Source organism: Hippocampus guttulatus, chromosome 9, assembly GCF_054856545.1.
Source record: "Hippocampus guttulatus isolate MCC_2025c chromosome 9, RoL_Hgut_1.0, whole genome shotgun sequence".
Taxonomy (NCBI): domain Eukaryota; kingdom Metazoa; phylum Chordata; class Actinopteri; order Syngnathiformes; family Syngnathidae; genus Hippocampus; species Hippocampus guttulatus.
Window position 1 is genome coordinate 8,274,462 of NC_141269.1, and position 19,011 is coordinate 8,293,472.

The window sequence follows — 19,011 nt, forward strand, 5'->3', positions numbered from 1 at the left end:
ACATGCAAGGGTCAAGAAAGATCTTGAATGCTTACTTAGCAACAACTTTGCTAGTTTTAGCAACTTTCACACTTCCCAAGCAACTGTTTTCCCTACAAAACACATAGCGACAAATTTAAATTGACCAATGACTCTTTGAAGTAGTTAAAGATGTTCATTACAATAAATTGGTACTGAAACTGAAGGCACGGTGGTCAACGGGTTAGCATGTCAGCCTCAGAGTGCACAGATGCAGGGTTCGATTCCGGCTCTGGCCTTCTTGTGTGAAGTTTGCATGTCCTCCCCGTGCTTGCGTGGGTTTTCTCCGGACACTCTGGTTTCCTCCTACATTCCAAAAACATGCATGGCAAATTAACCAAATGCCGGTACTCTAAATTGTCCCTATGAGTGTGAGTGCGGATGGTTGTTCGACTGTGTACGCCTTAAAAAAAAAAAAGACACTTTGAACAGTAGCCAACAAAAAACGACTCACAAAAGCAAATAATGCACAACAAAACATTTTATTACGATGAAAAAGGTCATCTTTGAATAAAACACACCATCAGAAAATGCAGTTATAGTTGAACATACAAGTGCCTTTGTGGCAGTCAAATCAGACGTAACTACAGTTTATGATTGAATTATATGTACAATTATATTACAGTAAAATAGTAGAAATTCAAAGAAACCAAGACTGAATTGAATCTGGAAGTGGTCTCAGTTCAGTTTCAAATCTTTAACCTGTGCAATAAAAACAAATGAGTACTCTCTCTGGATTCACTTGCTTTCCACTGCATTAGGCCCATTAAAACCTGAAGTGCACGTGGAAGTGAAATAAGTTATCCTGCCGCTGCAATGTGAATACAAAAAGAAATTTAGTTTCCAAGTCCACTTGTAACTGTCCATCTTAGTCTCTCTTACCCACAAAAACAAATTCAGCAATGAGTCTATTCAGCAATTAGTCTCAGACCACTTCTGAAAAGGTGATGTGTTGTCAACATCACCTGGCTTGCCAGCAGTTATTTTAATGGTGATGTTCACATAAAACGGAAGAGAGCGAAATCAGTCTTGCTCATGACCTCCCCAAGACAGCGCTCCAAGAACTTGGGTAGCATTTTTTTCCACTGAACCATTTTGAAACTCCAAATGGAGTCAAGTGCTGTCGTTTTTTGGCAATTTGTTCACATGACAACAATGTTCTGAGTGTGAAAACGCAAACCTTTAGAAACGCCAAACACCAGTGTTAAGGCTTTGCTGTACAATGGAAAATGCCTGAACAATGAGAAAGGACGTCACAATATAAACTATGATGGTAGATCTTAACACCATTGTAGCGTTGACATCAAACCTGTCACTCACGCACATTAGCAAAATGATTTTTTGTTGAGACGCATGACTAAAAGCAGTTGGCGACCATTTGCATAGTGTTTCTTTACAAAGCGACATCGCCGACTACTGGCCAGTCATGTTGTCATTCATTTTTGCTGGTCTGTGCGAACATTCCAAAACCAAAACCGTTTTAATGAAGTCATGGTTATGTGCTATAAGCTGCACCCTGAGGTGACTCACATAATATGCACAAAGCCCTACGACATACAGATTCCCATGGTGACAACAGCCACTAGGATTCCGAGGAGCATCCTGAAGAGCGCAGCGCCCATCACGGAGCTTTGTAGAGCAGAGTTACTTTTCACAACTTTGGAGTCTTGATGGTCCTCGGCCACACTCAGCATCTTCTGCACATCCTCAAAGACCTAAAACGCAATCCATAAAACATCGGTGAGAAATACGTTGACTGGAGAAGGGGGATGAGTGAGCCTATAGCAGAGGTACATGTGCAAGTCAGAAGTATGTCTCAAATTTTAACGCAAAGAAATCAAAGTCAATTTGAGTTCCCACTAAATGTAAAGCAATTCAAATATCTTCACACATTTGCAATGTTGCACTCAGTATACATAGGCATGTTAATTTGCTGTACTAACATAGCAGTGTTCATGTTCGAGCCCGAATAAACTCAAACGTCACGAATAGTTCGTCAAAATCGCGTCAGGTCTTTCATCAGGTTTAGCCAAGCAAGTCCTAAAATTGCCGACTCAATCTGGGTCGTGACCGGAAGCCTCCACCTGTGGATTCAAGTAATGATCCCCTACCTGGATGTTAAGCTCAAAAGCTTTGACGGCCTCCTCCAGGACGCCGTTTCTCTGCTCCTCGCTCAGCTCCAGCACATTCATGCGGCTCCGGTAGAGCTGCTTGAAAAGGTTGGGGCTGGACACGCCCGGAAAAGCGAAGAAGGACAGACCCTCGCCGCTTTTCAGGCCCATGGATTTCTGGGCGATGCGGCCGAGGACCTGGCCACCAGACAGGTCGCCCAGGTAACGGGTGTAAGCGTGGGCCACCAGAAACTCTGGGTTCTTCTCCCCAATCTGAAAATCAGATAGCATGGATGAGCATCATCATATCATGGAGGTAAACGCGTGCTCATTAGCAAGAAACTGACCTCGCGGAGTCTGTCACAGTATCTTCTTGTGGCCGCAGGTACAACGATCCTCTCCTTCCAGTCTGGACCGTAGAAGTAGTCCAGGTCTTTCTCAATGGACTCCAGCCTGGCTAGCTCAGCTGGGAAGTAAATAGGCTCCACGGCGGGGTGGTTGGAGTTCCTGTCCAGCTCATCTTCCAAGGTCTGGTAGATCTCACGGAGGGAGCTGAGCAGAAGCTGAGGAATGAGGAAGGCGGTGAGTTGATGTTCTTTGAGTATGAAGAGTAGAGTTTGAAAAGTGTTGTTACTTTATACTGCGGCTTGGTGACTTGCCCCTTCTGGAAGCTCAACATTAACTCTGTGTTTTCTGCCCTCATGTGACTCTCCATGGTCACGTTTTTGATTTGTTCTGACAGATCCCTGCAGGGGGGAAATACAATAATTAGTGTCATGACCATCCACGTTGAAGTCGTGCTTCATGCAACATGACAGCAAAGGTTTGTAGTGATGAACTATTTGTCAAGTTATAATACTTTGAGTTGTCAAATCAGTGCCCTGATCTCATCCAAGAAGACTTTGCTTTTGTCTGGCTGAAGATAAAAGGGAAAGCAACTGCAACTGAGGGCCTTGATGTCTTTGCGAAACGCAACTCAAAGACTTATGTCTTCATTTTTTGACAAAACTAACGATAATTGAGGAATGCATTTTTTAAAAATGCAGGCCCCTACATGGCTGCAAAAAATTTTCATTCACTATAAATGGCTCTATTTACAATGTCACTCGACCGAAATACTTATGAATGCTTTTCACAAAATGTCTGTCAATCCTAAGTGCTAAATGTCATATTTTTGTGAACGCTCTTAACTCCACATGTTGATCTTTTTATTTCACAGCCATCCCGGCCGGTGGTGTGGAAAGACAACATCATTAAAACTGTCACTGTCCAGATATTTCTGACTGTCTGACATGAAGGCGGTCATAAATACTTTGGGTATATGATGGGCATAAATAAACAAAAATCAGCACATGCAAAGCTGTATACAACCCATATTCAAATCTATTGGCTACTGAGATCAATCAAATCAATTCTTACTTTTCTGCTCTTTGCATCTTCTGCGTCTCCATTGTGTTGCTCTTTTCCTCAGTCAGTAGTCACCGGCTTTGCTGTGATTGTCTTTGTCCAGCTTGAGCCATCCTACTCTGCTTTTATACACTCCTCCTCCTCTTCCCTCCCACTAGAGGAATGACAACAGGAAGGTAGGTCAGCACAAACCACTTAACATGATTCAGCAACTTGGGAGGGAAGAGAGAGAGTGGAAAAGTTGAGCAATGGCCTGGAATAACAGGAGGCCCGAGTGCTAAACATGACGCATCATTTGGTGTTCAGCACTTGTTCATTGTAGACTAACGCTAAACATGACAAAGGGATTTGGCACGAGGGAGGGCCTCTGATGCAATATTTGACTCCTTTTGACTGGTCAAACTGAGCTAGACCAAATACAAAGCCTCAATGGCCCCATCCGCAAGGCAGAAAGACCGTAAATTTATTATAATAGGATTTAATTTAGTTAAGTTAAAGTTATGTTGTTGGGCAATATCTAAATCTGCACATTCCTATTTGATTTCTTTGTCAAATGAACGTTCATATGCTGATTTAATAACGATTCAAACAACAAGCTACTCACCAGTTACTCAATACTTGATGTTTCACTGAATACTTAGTCTTATTCAAGTAATTATTTAAAAATATATATTTTTACTTTAATCATATTAAGTAAAGTTATTAAATTTAATAACAGTACTGGAATGAAAGTGCAGTTTTTGGCTACCACGTCTGATTACATGACACCAATTACTACTTTCCTATTAGCAAGGGCTTTGGCGCCATCTTTTAACAACTTGTGCCTTGTAACAAAAAAACAAAAAATGCAACATTAATTTGCAAATAACTACAAATATGCACCGTTAAACAAAGTGATAGCGTCTCTTTGTGCATAAATGGATTCATGTATCAGAACAATTGAGAGCACACCCTCTTAGACACATTTTACATATAATGTAAGTTTTCTTTTTTCTTTTTTACTGTTTATTCCTGTTACTTGTCGTTTGGGTTTTTTTCTGTTATGTTGGCAGACAAGTAAAACAAGACAGCAATATAAACTAAGGGAAACATAAATAAAAAGGAAAGCCACGTTATCGAAAGGCGATAACAAATATTGTGTAATTAAGGTTAATATACTACTGAGAGTGTGTATGCAGTGAACACCGCTGAAGGGTGTCAGCTCATTTAATTACAATACAGTTACTGCACCTTTAAGTACCTCAAATCAAGTCAAGTACAACTTTATTGTCAAATGTGCTGTATGTTACTTGACTAAAGATTGCCGACCCGCTGCAGGCATTGCTATTCGTTATTTATTGACATGCTTTGCTCAAACACTGGCACTCTTTACACCTTTTAAAAAAACACTCACAGGATAACTATGACTCAATCTGAAGTCACTCTTGTTTTTAAGACTAGTAACTGACCTCTGATCAGCCTACGCAGGGTGAGTGCCTAACCTGACTCAGCAGAAAGCCAAGCGCTAAACGTTAGTCCGCGTTTTTCTCCCCCCCCCCCCCCCTTCTTTCTTGAACTTTGGGCGTCTTTTTAATCTTTAAATACAATTATGAATAACGACTTTAAAATAGTGCAATATAACTACACACTTAAAACGAATAAAGTTGCTTCGAACACCTTCTTTTCGAAATAACCGCACCCCGCCCCCTTCATTTTTCTTCAGGCACAAGGGCAGATGACCGTGGACTTGACCCAGTGTATCTCGGACCCTATTTTCCTTCAGGCACATTCAAAGGACACATTGGTAAACGTCAAAACTCTTGCTTTAAAATGGCTGCAATTATGTGCCTTTTGACTTGTATTCCTCGGCCTGTTTGTCCAAGATGAATGAACCCAGAGGAGCTGACCAACATTCTTACGTGAACATGAACGACTGTGAAGAAGCACAGTTGTGTGTGGAGGAATATAACACCACCATGCCTTACAACGTGAGTTTGTCCCCCCTGCAAACATGGGCTCGTGCAGTTAACTTTCGGTAGACATTTGGAGTGTGACCCGTTCGCGTTTGCTTTATGTCATTTCATGGTTATGCATGACATAGAATACTGTCAAACATTGGAGAAATAATAAATGTCGACAGTCAGATATTCAATTTTTGATTCATGTTGAACACTAGAGGGCAGTATTGGTCATCTAATTCTCATTGGGTCATTTTTCTCGTTTTATTCAAACTGTTTTATGCTCAGCAACGTGGCAGTTCTGGAATGGAGTTTACCAATGAAAAGCACAACGAGGCAGACTGCAGGCCTCACCTCTTCATTACTGCTCCTGGTTCAGCGACGGCCATCCCAATGACCGTCAGCACCACGCTGAGTCCTGCTGTGCCCAGGCCCACAAGGGACATAGTTGGTCCTGTTGCGTGCATGTGCGAACCCATGGGCTCAGTATGGGACGCAATGGAATCTACAAGACCTGCCTCCTCTGTTCCTGTTAGTGTTGCTGCTCACCTACACCTCCTCGGAGAAGCCTTGCTGCTGATTGGACACCTCCTTAAGGGGAAAAACGTGAGTACTGTACATCCTGACTGAGGGGGATATAGTATGTGTGTACCTTGTCACTTGTTTAACAATTTCTCTTGCCTGACTTCTGTGGAGGCCGCGTGGATTCAGTAACAACTTGCTGACTACGGTATATGTGAGTGTGTTGAATGAAAGAAAATAAATATGAAAATGCTTTTTAAAAAATGCAAACTGAAACTGGATTTTCAGTTCATAAAACGCAGTGAAGGTAGTAATGTCATATATGAGCTTTTTTTGTGCTTTGCTCTATGTCTGCACAGAAGAAGGAAGGTCAAATAGTCGTATGAGAATTGTAGTTTACTTTATTGCACAATAGTTGGTGACTTTCTTTTGCAATCGACAAATACTCCTCTTGTGTGTGCATGTGTGAGACAAAAACTAATACTAACTAAACAGTAATTAAGTTAAAAAATTAAAAACTCCTCTGAAAAGAAATTGAGATGAACTGAACTTTAAAAAAAAGTCATCACAAAATAAAAACAAACTGTTATGAAAAATCTAAAACTATTCTGACCCTGGTCTCGGCATCCGCACTGTGATTGAGTGGCAACCAGTCCAGTTTGTAGTCGGCCTTTCGTCCAAAGTCAGCTCGGGTACACTGCAGCTCCCCGCAAAGCGGTCTGTTTTGTGTTCACAGAGACCAGTGTGTGTGTCGAGAAGCCTGCTTCTTCTCTTGGACTCTCTGCTGTGTGCACTTGCTCCACTCATGTGCCTCACCTCACTTATAGCAGAGCTGCAGAGCTGCACAGAGAACACGCCGGTAAGTGGTGTTCAACACAGACAGTGTAGCACACGTGCTATTGTCAAAGCCTTTTATTTGTATTCGTTCTTTTAAAGGATTCTGCTCTGGAAAACATCGCCTATATAATGCCGGGTTTTTGAATGAATCCACTCAGACAACTTCATTTTTGTATGTAATGAATGACTCTCACTTTATGACCACCGTTAGGTTGCACAATTTTTATTTCAAAAAACTATATGTTATACACCACTGTGTCAATTAAATTCACTATATTGGTGCTTCAATTGTTTGATCATTATTATTATTTATTTCTAATTTTTGGGGCGATGTTATAAGGAAGCACAATGGAGTTGCTGTTTGCACAGGCCTCTCAGTCGGGAGGTCCTGGGTTTAGATCTCTGCTCTGACCCTCCTGTGTGGGCTTTGCATATTCTTCCCTTTGTGGGTTTTCCTCACAAATTCCCCATGGTTCATTGAAGATTCGAAATTCTCCGTAAGTGTGAAGTGTGAGTCTTTTCGGGTACAAGTACAGGAATTAGTTTTCTGAAAATTGGCATCCACTGCATCGGGTGACCTTTGTGTCAGATGCACATAGGACTCTTTTTGAGATGTAAATGCTAAATAGATGAACTTCTTGTTCTGCTCGTACCAACTATCTGCTGCCTCAGTTCAAACTTGACTCTATGCGCACAAGCGCATTTGGTTGTTAATTGTCGGTAAGTACTACTCAGGACAGTTACATACCGTATGTGACATTTTCTAGTTTGCTGAGTGTTGTAATTAGTCCAACATCCACAGGCCTTAACAGGGTTAAGGCTACAACACTGGTGAGAAAGTACAGCACACTTTGTGTTAACATCAACACACCCCTTCGTTAAACTCTCTCAATTTTCAGTATATATTTCTGTTCGATATCGCTCAGATGTCTATAGTACAAATCAAAACATTTCCATGTTGACATTCAAACAATTATTCGGCAGGAGCAATTAAAAATAGCCATGCAGGTGGTGTTGTGTTTTCTGGGTGTGGTGAAAGTGCCCTGGGATACGCCTCCCGCCTGCGCCTTGTCAAGGAATGCCAAACAGCCTGCAGACTGTGGAACCTGTTATACGCACGAGAACGTCCTAATGCATCCCCTCCACTTGGGGAGTGGTAAGACAGCAAATGTGTGACTCCTGTATTATGCAAGCCGTTACCTGGGAGTCGACACACACCGAACTGGTGTGGATGAGACACACGCTTATGCACCAGCGGCTTCAAGTGAGAAGACGATAACACCGAAAGCTGCCTTCCAGAGCTCACATTTAAGTGAGTTACCTTTGATTTTTTTTTCTTTTTTTTTTTTTTTACTTGTCAGTCTGTGTCTGATGCTCATTCGTTAAGCTTTTCAAACCGGGTTGCTTGAGATTGTTGTATATAGGTCATGTGGTGTAGATCTGTTGGGACAAGAATTTCTCTCACAACAAATGGCTGGCAGGATGAAAAGTTTGTTGGGGGGGGACAATTAGAATACTTTGCGTCTGATGTGGTGAATATCAAACTATGATTTGTAGACTTTATATTTGTTATTCTGCAGCGGGTCAAGCTTGAGAATGCACAATGTGCCTGACTTTGGAATTGTGTAAAGCTTGTATTAAATTGCACGTTCATTATGAATCGATTTGTAACATTTTCCGTGCATTTGCACCAGTCAAAAAAACTGAATTTGAATGCAGTAGAATGCGGCCAGGCAGGACTGGCAAGGTGTTGCACATATGAACCGAATTTAAAAAAGAAAAGAACAACAACAAAGAAAGCAGCAGGGAAAAAAATAGTGACTGGCTGTCCATATAAGCTCACACATGAAAGAGAAACTCATAAGTAAGACTGGATCATCAAGGTTTGGTTGAGATGTACCTGTTCATAACATCATCGAAGATTTAACTGCCGTAAATGACTCATCTGTACAAAAATGTGACAGTAGAACTGTGTCCACACAAAAACAAGACTGATAAATCACCGATTTGTTTGGATTTAAAAACTGTTATCGTAGGAAACCGTGGTGGAAGCACTTTGGCCTCACAGTTGAAAGGTTTTATGTTTTAATCACTGCAAATCTGGCATGGGATGTCCGAGGTAGTCTGACTTGCACCTACATTCCAAAAACATGCGCGGTAGGTTCAGTGACGGGACTGAAGTGTCACATACAGTACAAAGATCTTTGAAACTCGACCTGAACACAAATAAAGTCTTTGAGGCTTCATGCTATCTTGGATCGCATCAAATTAGGCCGTTCGACCCTCAGGATTTGTGTGACTTTTGAGGCAGGTCTTTACAAACATTGGTCGGTTTTGAGTGTTAAATTGAGGTAAGTGTTCAGCCATAACAAGCTAAATGTACCGAGTGGCAGTCATATTTTGAATGGCACCCCACAATGCAGCACAGCTATTGTGTGGGATGTTGTGGCAATTTTAGGCAAAAACAAAGATACCTGAAGCACACTGCCAACGATGTTTATGCGGTGCAAAACAAGACTGAAAATAGGGTGTAACCCGAGGTAATTTTTATTAAAAAAAAAAAAAAAAATCTTGAATAATCGAATTGTTCCCAAACCAAGAATACGTCGTATTGTCAAATGGTGTTTCAATTTTTGTCACCCTGCACAGCCAAGCCTAATGCATATGCCAGAAATTGCCGCTGAACACGCCTTTGGCAGAGCTCCTAGTCAGCCCTGTTTGCTCTTTTCCTCCAGCCATGAGTATGCACATGCAGCACTTCGACTCGACGTACCCGGAGCTGAGGCTGGTGCTGCTGGGCAACATCGGATGCGGCAAGACGTCATCGGCCGACACCATCCTGAGCCAGCTGACGGACATGTCCACGGCGACGCCCCGGAGCATCCAGCTGCGCAAGGACTTCGCCGAGGGCAGGATGGTGACCCTGGTGGAGGCCCCCAGGTGGTACTGGAACGGTATGGAAATGGACGAGGGCGTGAAGAAGGAGACTGAGCGAGCCATGACCCTGCTGGCGCCCGGTCCTCATGCCGTTCTGCTGCTGGTGCCTGTCAGCCAGTTCACAGAGGTTGGTTCTGTGATCATCTCCACGAAGGAGGTTTTTGTTTGTTTGTTTGTTTGAGTTTGCAAGGATATTCCCATTCAATTTTGAACACCGTCCATACATGATAATGATGACATGCTCCTTTTTAAAAAAAAAAAATCTAATCCCAAATTTAACTTGGCGGACTGATTTCAAATGCATCGGAAACACAAATTACCACCCCAAAAACCGCATGCTCTGTGATTGTGTGACTCCATCTGCAGACGGTTTGTGTATCAATATAATACCAAACGTCAATTGAATTGAAAGATGGAAATATGAAGTGGCAATTTGTCAAATTTGTTCATACACTGGTGGGTCAGAAGCTGTCATCTCAAACTAGTTTTCAAACTCGGACTCCACATTTCACACATTCCTCAATTGAATTCTAATATTAAATGTTGGATCAGGTTGTAATTTGGTGTGGCATCAATATTTTAGCAATGTAAATGTTTGGACTCGGAGTGCTTTTGTTTTGTATTACACTATGTACATATAGATTATTTTTCTTATTATATTAAATGTATTCTATATTTATAGAGATTATAGCTTGTAGAAAATTGAAATGTTTATAATCACAGTAATACATGCTGTACTTGAATAAATCAAATAGACGATTTACATTTAAGACTTCCTACGTTTTACAGTATTGTTGAAAGTGGATGCAATTTGTTCTTTTTCTTTCGTTAGTTCCTCGTTCCATTTACATATTTTATTTTGATTACTGATTCAAATATGGATGTCATGCAAATGTTTTTATTAAAAATCACACATTAGAATTTTCTTTGTTGCTCCTCACGGTGAGGAAAAGCACTTTTGGGGAGTGACCACTCTGCTGCCTATCGTTCTTGTGCTTCTGACTAGATGGACGGCCAAGTGCCTACGCAGCTGCAGCAAGTGTTTGGAAAAGAAATACTGGAGCACACCATGGTGCTGCTGACCTGTGGCGATTATCTCATAGGAAGAACTGCGGAGGTGAGTACCAATGTGCACTTTGAAGGGAAGACTGTCTGAAGGCTCTCTTCTGTTGATTTTAGGCAGGCGGTGTTCAAAGAGCTCATATTGAAATGAAGACACATGACTCGATTATCTAATTTGTAACCGCAGAAAACATTAGAGGTTGCTTTTAAGATCTTTTCCCTCGAGTAATTACAACCTTACATGTCCCGTACATGATATGCTGTACACAAGTGCAACTTAATGCATCTGAATATTGTGGAAAGCTCCAAAAAAGTAATTTTTTTTTATTTACTGGTATTTATTTATTTTTAAATGATTTAGTTTACAGCTAACAGCAACCCCAAACGTCACCATCTCAAGAACATAGAATATTAAATATGACACAATGGAAAAATGCTTTTGATGTAGGAGTCGGCCTTTTGTTTTGAGGTGTTTGCATATGAAAAATCTTAAGAAGACTGGTTTCACTTTTTGAATGAACTTACTGAAATAATTGCCCATGATATTCTTATTTATTGTGATAGGTACAGTACTGGAAGGCCAATGTGATGAATTATGTTTTAATAGCTCAAGAGTAAAAATGTTAATATTTGCATTATGTCTTCATTTAAAATTGGAAACGGAGTTATTTGTTGGCATGGAAACAACTTTCTGCATCTTGCAATGCATAATAAACGTGATGTAGTTGATCCTTCTCTTCGTCAGTGAAAACGGCATGAATGAGACCAGTAAGTGCCAGTTGACACAAGTATTCCACAAGGCTAATAATGGTATCGTAGCGTCTCTAAGACCCAAAAAGTAGGCCAGTTACTTTCTGTGACAAGGTTGCTTTTGAAAAGAGATTGCCGTGGTCTTGATGCAAATGGAATCCTCTTCTGTCTTTTTCTGTAGGAATACCTTCTGAAGGAGAATCCTGGCCTGAGGCAAATGATTGGGCTTTGTGGGGGGCGCTACCATGTCATCAATAACCGTCAGCCGCGGGACCGTGCGCAGGTTCGAGAGCTTCTGGGCAAGGTAGGAGGAAGAGGAGGAGGAGTGAGGGAGTGAGACTGCCACAAGGAGAGTGAGAGAGTGTTTATCAATTTTACCATCGTGAATTCCCCCGCTGCTCTAAAGTGTTGGCTAGCTGGTTTAGGCTCTGATGGTAAAGATTAAAAATAAAAATAAAAAAGCAAATAGTTGACATTTCAAAGAGGCCAAGCGACACTTCCGCATACTGTCCGTCAGAGGTCACTAACACGGTGCCACGTAACTACCACATGAGTAGCGCACGGGCCTGTTCTGAAAATAGCTCACCAGGGATGATGCACTGTGACTTCCCAGGAATGTTGTCGATGTCATCTTTTGAAAATGTAAAGCCGCGTAGAGAGTTATAGAAAGTCTTGCACGTTACTTATGTTTCCTACCTTTTTCAAAACATTATTATTTTGAACATGATCACTGTCATTAATTATTCATAATAACATCATTAAAGGTCATCAGAGATATATTGTAATTTCTGGAATGCGTATCACACTGGTAGCTCTTCACATTAAGAAATAACCAAACTGAGAGCTACATCTTTCATTTTCAAAAAGGTTGGTGACCCCGGCTGTACATCAACACTCATCAGTCTCGACCAGCGGTTTATCATATTGACTCTAAGCTAGACTGACACTTGAAATTTGGATGAGAGTGAATGCGACTTTTCACCGTGGTGTGTGTGCCTTTCCATCAATAAAATACGGGATTATCTTTTATGCGATTCTGTGTAATAGGTGGAGGACATGGTGAGCAAAAGTGGGGTGTTCTGCCTAAAAACAAAAGAGGAGAGGGAGATGGAAGAGCGCGTGCAGCAGCGGAAGAGAGAGCTGATTGAAAGCTTCCGACTGCAAAAGGAAGAGAAAAGGGAAGCTCTGGCATCTGGCTACCCGTCCAACGTAGACACGCTGAGGAGTGTCGAGGAATTGGATTCGCACAGAGATGCCTGGGAGAGGAGGAGAGAAATCGAGATTGACAGTATCAATGGGGGAGTGTCTGAGGCGCTTCACTCAAGTCTGGCGGCTTCAACACCAGGAGGGTGGCAGTCGGGCCGGAATGATGATCAACAGGAGAGGCGCTCTTACAGACTCAATGCAGGTCAACGGCTAATAAACCGGATCTTCTCCTACTATCATCACATTAACTTAATTTATTTAGAGCCTGTCCTGCCTGTTGTACATGTTTCCCTCACCTGATTCAAAGGATCAGAATCCTTTTCAGGCCTCTGCAAAGTTTGCTGATGAGCTGGCACGTAAAACATGGGCACCCCTATTTTATTTATCGTCTCACAATTACATATGTACTCTACGCATATCAATTAATGATCCAAAATACAACAAACATTTGTTGTGATAACTTCTCAGAAACCCAAGAAAATGTGCAGCTGCTTGACGCTCAATAGAATAGCGGATAGCATTTTACTGAGACAATCAGCAACCCCTGCAATTGGCTTGGCAACCACTTCAGAGTGTACTCCGCTTCTCGAGCAAATTCAATTTGCAATCCGACTACGTCAACCGTTCTAGGAAATGGATGAGATCGGGAGCCCACTAAAAATTGACCCAGGATTTTTTTGGGGCTCTCATTATGCACTCAAGAAAACTGGAAAGTTGAAAAGTTAAGGCAGGTAAAAGTGTATCGTTGGAGACACATCAGAATAACAACATTGTTTCAATTGGAATTAAGTCCACATACCGTGCAATTTGTAAAATGAATATAATCAAAATTTGCTCTGTCAATCAGCAACAATCTTAGGCTCTTCTGCAATGAAATTGCAAGCATATGCCGGTGGTTGAAAAGTCACTGATGCTCTATTTTAAAATGGATGATGTCACCAACCGCTGTTTTTCAATACTTTTCAGAACTTGAATGCACTTCAACGACACACTAACAGAGGTTGTCAGCCATGTTATTTCTTAAATCTTCCCCGGAACGTCAGAAGTTGGACATGCTCTAAGAATATTTTAGCGCTCCGATTAGTATGTAGCACACCTAATGTCACTTTGACCTATTGAGCAAATGTTGCTGGCTGCTTGAGAGATGACGCCTGATTCCACTTTGTCCTCTAGATGGAGCCAGACTCTCACAAATGATGGATGAAGGAACCTCAGCTCAAGTTGTTTCCATTCGTGAGACAAGCTCATGACTACGGCTAAATTATGTTTGCATTGATGAGTTGCTTATTATACCATCTGTCATCTCTTAGTTCATCACAGAATCAGCAGCTTTGAGGAGAATTCCCCAGAGGGCTCCCCCACCTCCTCCCCCGAACACCCGGCCTTCGTTTATGAACCCTCCACACCGAACTTTGACCCGTACCCTGCCACAACCTCCGTAAACTCGCCATCCTCTCCCGAGCTACGTCTGGTATTGATCGGACGATCCGGAGCGGGAAAAAGTGCGGCTGGCAACGCCATCCTAGGGCGGGATGTGTTTCAATCCAGGCCTGACAGTCTGGTCGCCATCACTGAGGAGTGCGCCAAGATGAAAGCAGTGGTCGCTGGAAGAAGGGCCAGTACTATTTTTATTAGAATTTTGTTCTTTGTGGAAATTCATGATCTCTGAGTACTATTAACTTACAACGTCATCGCTGGGGGTTACGTTCCAGACCACCCTAGCAAGAAATAATAATCACGATACAGAAATACAATACAATACGCTATTAAAATACTCCCTTGGCATGTTTTGATAGCATTTATGGGGCTTATTTTTAAGGCCTTTAAACGCACTTTAAAATAATACAAAACATTAAAAAATGGTTTAATATGTTGAGAAAGAGCAAAAAGAGGAATGAATAAGACGGAAATATCGTGATATTGTCACGAGCCAGACATCGAAGGGTCATACAGTAGTTTGTTCAGCTTATGATCCAATTCATATTTATTCATATCACACTCTTATTTAAATTACCATAAAAAGGGGCTTGCTAACAAAAATCTCTTGCAATATTATTATTTTTACATATGACATTTAGAAATTTTGGTAGAGATTTTAGCAAGAATCGCGGAAGCTGATACTGCATACAAGATTTGCTTCCGCGGGCCACATAAAATGAAGAGACAGGCCAGATTTGTCCCCTTGGCCTCGAGTTTGACACTGTGCTCAACAGATCTAACACCGAACCGATCCCTGTGTTGACGGTAAACAAATCGTTGTTTCCAAACCAAGTATTCTAACTTATCTTTTCACAATATACATCAATAATCATGAGAGTTGTCTACATTTGTTAACATCTGTCTCCATTCTCCTCCCCGCAGGTGGCAGTAGTGGACACCCCAGACTGGTTCCACTCAGAGCGTACTCCAGATGAGGTGCGAGCTCTCATCTCCTCCTGCGTGGCCCTGTCCAGTCCGGGTCCCCACGCCTTTCTTCTCTGCGTCCCAATGGACCAGCCGGCCAAGTTGGAGCTACAATCACTCTGTGCTCTGGAGACTGTCTTTGGGCCGAATGCTGTCAGGAATCACACACTGGTCCTCTTTACACACGCCGATCTTCTGAGGAAGAGCGGAAAGGCCGGCAGCGACAGTGTCGAGGCGTACATCGCGGGTCAGCGTGATGATTTGTTAAAATTGGTGGAGAAATGCGGGGACAGGTTCCACATCCTGGAGAGAGACGGTTATGGCAGAAGTGTGGAGGATCTCCTGGAGAAAGTGGAGCAGATGGCGGCCGAGGCAGGGGGGCAGTGTTATTCCAGTCCCGCTTTCCAAGAGGCCGAGAACCGAGTGAGGGAGATACAGGCTGAGATCGCGAGGGAGAGGAGACGGCAGAAGCAGGAAGAAGAACGCCTTGGAGAGCAGTTTTGGGGTGAGAGGCGCCCCCTCTACCCTTACATGCAGACCGTGGCTGAGGCCGAAGAGGAAGTGAGAGAGGAAGAGGTTGAGAAAGCGCGAGCCGAGGCCGAGAGGAGCGTCAGCACCATGAATATTGAGAGCCTCCCACCTATTACGACAGTGGCCAACATGTCACCTTCAGTGTTCCAGTCCGTGATGGAGAAAGTGCAGTCCAACGCCAAGTTGCTGCCCAAACTGTTGTCTGACAGCTCGGTGTGGGTCAGCGACGGAGCCAAGAAGGTGATGGGCAGTCCGGTATGGGGCTCGGTTGGGAGCGGAGTGCAGAACGTACAGAAAACGGTGGCCAACAGTCCTGTGTGGGGGAAGGTGGGCGCTCAAGCCGGACATGTCCCCAAGCTCGTGGGAGACAGACTCCCCAAAGTGGTGGTGGACGGCTCGACCTGGGTTGGCTCCGGAGCCAAAGTCATGGCAGACGGCTCCATGCGTGTCGGATCCGGGATCGGAAGCGGAGCGAAAGCCGTGGCCCAGAGTCCCGTGTGGGAAAAAGTTGGTTCCGGGGCCAAGTCCGGTGCCAAACTGGTGGCTGACGGTTCAGTGCGCCTCGGAGCCGGACTCGGTGCCGGAGCAAAAAAGGTGGCCCAGAGTCCGGTGTGGGAAAAGATGGGCTCTGGAGCCAAAGCGGGCGCCAAAATGGTTAGCGAGAGCTCCGTGTGGCAGAAAATGGTGGCCAATGCCAAAAAGGTACCAAAGGTCGTCATCGTGGGCGCATTGCTGGGGTTGGCGCTGGGGGTGTTTTTGGCGGGGGCCATCGGCGGAGCAGCGGGGGCCGTCATCGGTGCTGCAGCCACCGAGGTGGGCAGGCGAAAGTTTGGCAAGAAAAGCGTGCCGGAGAAGGCCGCGAGTAACATTGAAAGACGAGTGAACGACACGGTGGATTCACTGGTCAAACAAGGAGAGAAAGTCATGAAAAAGGAATGAAGGACTAAAAAAGTGTCAACTGGAGCAAATTGCGTCAATGGCGAGCTGTGCATTTGTGACCTTCAGTGGGGATTTAGCCAACTTAATCCACCTCGTAACACTTCCGATTAATGGCAATTCATAATAGTACCATAAATAATTTGGAGCAGTTCAGAATCAATATTTCTTGAATAACATGACAAAACATGTACTGTTAAAAAAATAAAACAGATTCAACCGATGCTGATTATTAAATGTATAAATTAAATGTAAGTTTTTCTCTGACAAGCCAATCAGAGAAAGGAAAAAGACGATATCATTGAGGGCCAGCGCCCTGGCCCCGTGAAGATGAATTTCAAATCTGATTGGTTCAAGAAACAATAAACAACAGTGGTGAATGTGTATGCCTTGGGCAGATTTGATGGGACATGGCAACAGGCTGAAATCTGATTGGCCAAAAACCATGAAACTTCGACAGGCACGTCCTGGGAGCAGTGCAGGGAGGAAAAACGCTATGAAATGAAGACATTACTTTTTGGGAATACATCAACACAATTTTGTGGAATTGAGAATGTAAATGTAGGTCAGCGCTTTTGGTAGGGCTTAGGCTAGCAAAAATAAGGCCTTACCGGTCCTGATCGCTCACCACATGGCATTACACACATTCTACAAAGTGAAAGTCTGGCTCACTACTCGTCTGATAAGATTAACTGCTTTTTCAACACATTTCTTCAATAATCACTTGGATGTGAAGGAAGGAGTTATGGTGTTACTGGATTGACATGCTTGGGCTCTACACAATTCATGTCGAGCTGCGTGCCATAGATTTGAATGAAATTTCAATGTTTAATGTATTTCTGTGCATGATTACAGTGGAAATAAAATATTTGATATTACACTCTTTGTAGACTGATATTAATTATTCCTGGGTTTAGTTTCTTCGCGTCACACATGATTGATCGAGGTTGAAACATCTTGAATTTACTCCCATTTTATTTTGTCAAGTGGGTGCACACGATAGCATCATTTGGATTTAAGTAAAATAGTTCATGACATAATCTGATTTCAATGTTAGTTGTAAAATTTATATACCGTTTGGTCTGCTCATATTTTGTGTGTACAGGTTCAGGTCTTTGTTTTTCTGGAGGTAGAGGGCTGGAGGTGCTGACATTTTTATCTCAGAGAGTCAGGCTGGCCGACTTCACCCTGTCTGGCCTCCATGAGGCGAGGTAAACATACACGCACACAAACCGAACACTCACCCTTATTTGTTATCAATTTGGTCTTGGAAATGGACCAATGTGGAGGTCATTTGTGGAATCAGTTAAAAAAAAAAGGTTACTGCATAAGTAATGCTTATAAAGTCGTCTATTTGAATAAAATAATGTATTCTCATTAAAAAATAATAATTACATAATTTAAATTGTTATATCCTCCTGACTACCAGTAGTTCAAATTTGTCCTCTGTAGAGGACATTTGTGAACCTCAAATATCTCCCACCCAGTGCCTCCAATCGCATTAAGTCCTTTTGTTACTCTAAAGAGGACAGTCAGTGCTTTCCAATGATACCAAATTTGTAGGGGTTACAAAAAGTAAGAAAATGGCTTCCCTCAGTGCAAGCACTTTTTATGGGAAGAGGAAAAGTAATACTTTTTATCAAACACATTTTGTCTTGAAATGCTGTTGGCATTTTAATTATAAGACTCTAATGAACACGTTAAAGTGTTGTTTGAGTTGTTTTAAGTGTATTTGAGCCTGTTTAAAAAATGTAGTGGGATTTCAAAAATTTCTTTTGGAGTAGTCCAATTACTTCACATAGATTGGGGAATTTCAAAATAAATGTGATTGAACAGCATTTTTTTTCCTGGTAGTCAGGAGATATTAACTGCAATTAATTAGGGATTTAATTAGTTTTTCATTGTATTTGTAATTAAACATCAGTGTCATCAATTGATGAATTTGATATATAATTATATAATAATTATAACTACTTATTGAGATAAATTCAATTAAAAAATAGGAAAAAAATAATTTACATATACAGTATGTATTTGTACTGTATATGTGTACATGTTACAGTATATGTAGTCATACACAGTATTTCACATAACATCCATTTTAACTACCCAATTTTTGAGAGGATTTAAAAAAAAAAAAAAAAAGCAATAAATATTTCAAGACCCCAGCCCAGTCAATGTGGTTTTGGGGTGTCAGTGAAATATTGTGCAAACTTCCTGTTCTGTGGTCCAAAATGTTGGTGCAGGGGGCTTCCCAGAAACAGCCTGGGACCGTTTTCTCCCCCCACCCCCCCACCTCCCAACTTCCATGCAGTTGCCACCCTAACGCCCAAACATATCCGATATGTATCAAG

The 19,011-nt window shown here is 42.3% G+C and overlaps 2 protein-coding genes across 3 annotated transcripts; one reads left to right on the forward strand and one right to left on the reverse strand.

Annotated features, from left to right (window-relative positions):
• Positions 1-481: 481 nt before the first annotated feature.
• hmox1b (heme oxygenase 1b) lies at positions 482-3,659 on the reverse strand. Its single transcript, XM_086119506.1, has 5 exons — positions 3,549-3,659; positions 2,764-2,875; positions 2,477-2,692; positions 2,130-2,402; positions 482-1,733 (listed from the first exon to the last, which is right to left on the reverse strand). Exons 1-5 carry the CDS (start codon positions 3,578-3,580, stop codon positions 1,566-1,568), a joined length of 801 nt encoding a protein of 266 aa, XP_085975632.1. The 5' UTR covers positions 3,581-3,659; the 3' UTR covers positions 482-1,565.
• Positions 3,660-6,061: 2,402 nt separating this feature from the next.
• LOC147200165 (uncharacterized) lies at positions 6,062-17,535 on the forward strand. Of its 2 annotated transcripts, none has more exons than XM_086119504.1 (9): positions 6,062-6,079; positions 6,732-8,144; positions 9,568-9,896; positions 10,776-10,886; positions 11,763-11,885; positions 12,629-12,989; positions 13,961-14,020; positions 14,098-14,402; positions 15,149-17,535. In XM_086119504.1, exons 3-9 carry the CDS (start codon positions 9,570-9,572, stop codon positions 16,658-16,660), a joined length of 2,799 nt encoding a protein of 932 aa, XP_085975630.1. In that variant the 5' UTR covers positions 6,062-6,079; positions 6,732-8,144; positions 9,568-9,569; the 3' UTR covers positions 16,661-17,535. The 2 variants fall into 2 exon arrangements, with proteins under 2 accessions (XP_085975630.1, XP_085975631.1); XM_086119505.1 differs by lacking the exon at positions 6,062-6,079 and having other exon boundaries at positions 6,732-6,854; positions 7,872-8,144.
• Positions 17,536-19,011: the final 1,476 nt, after the last annotated feature.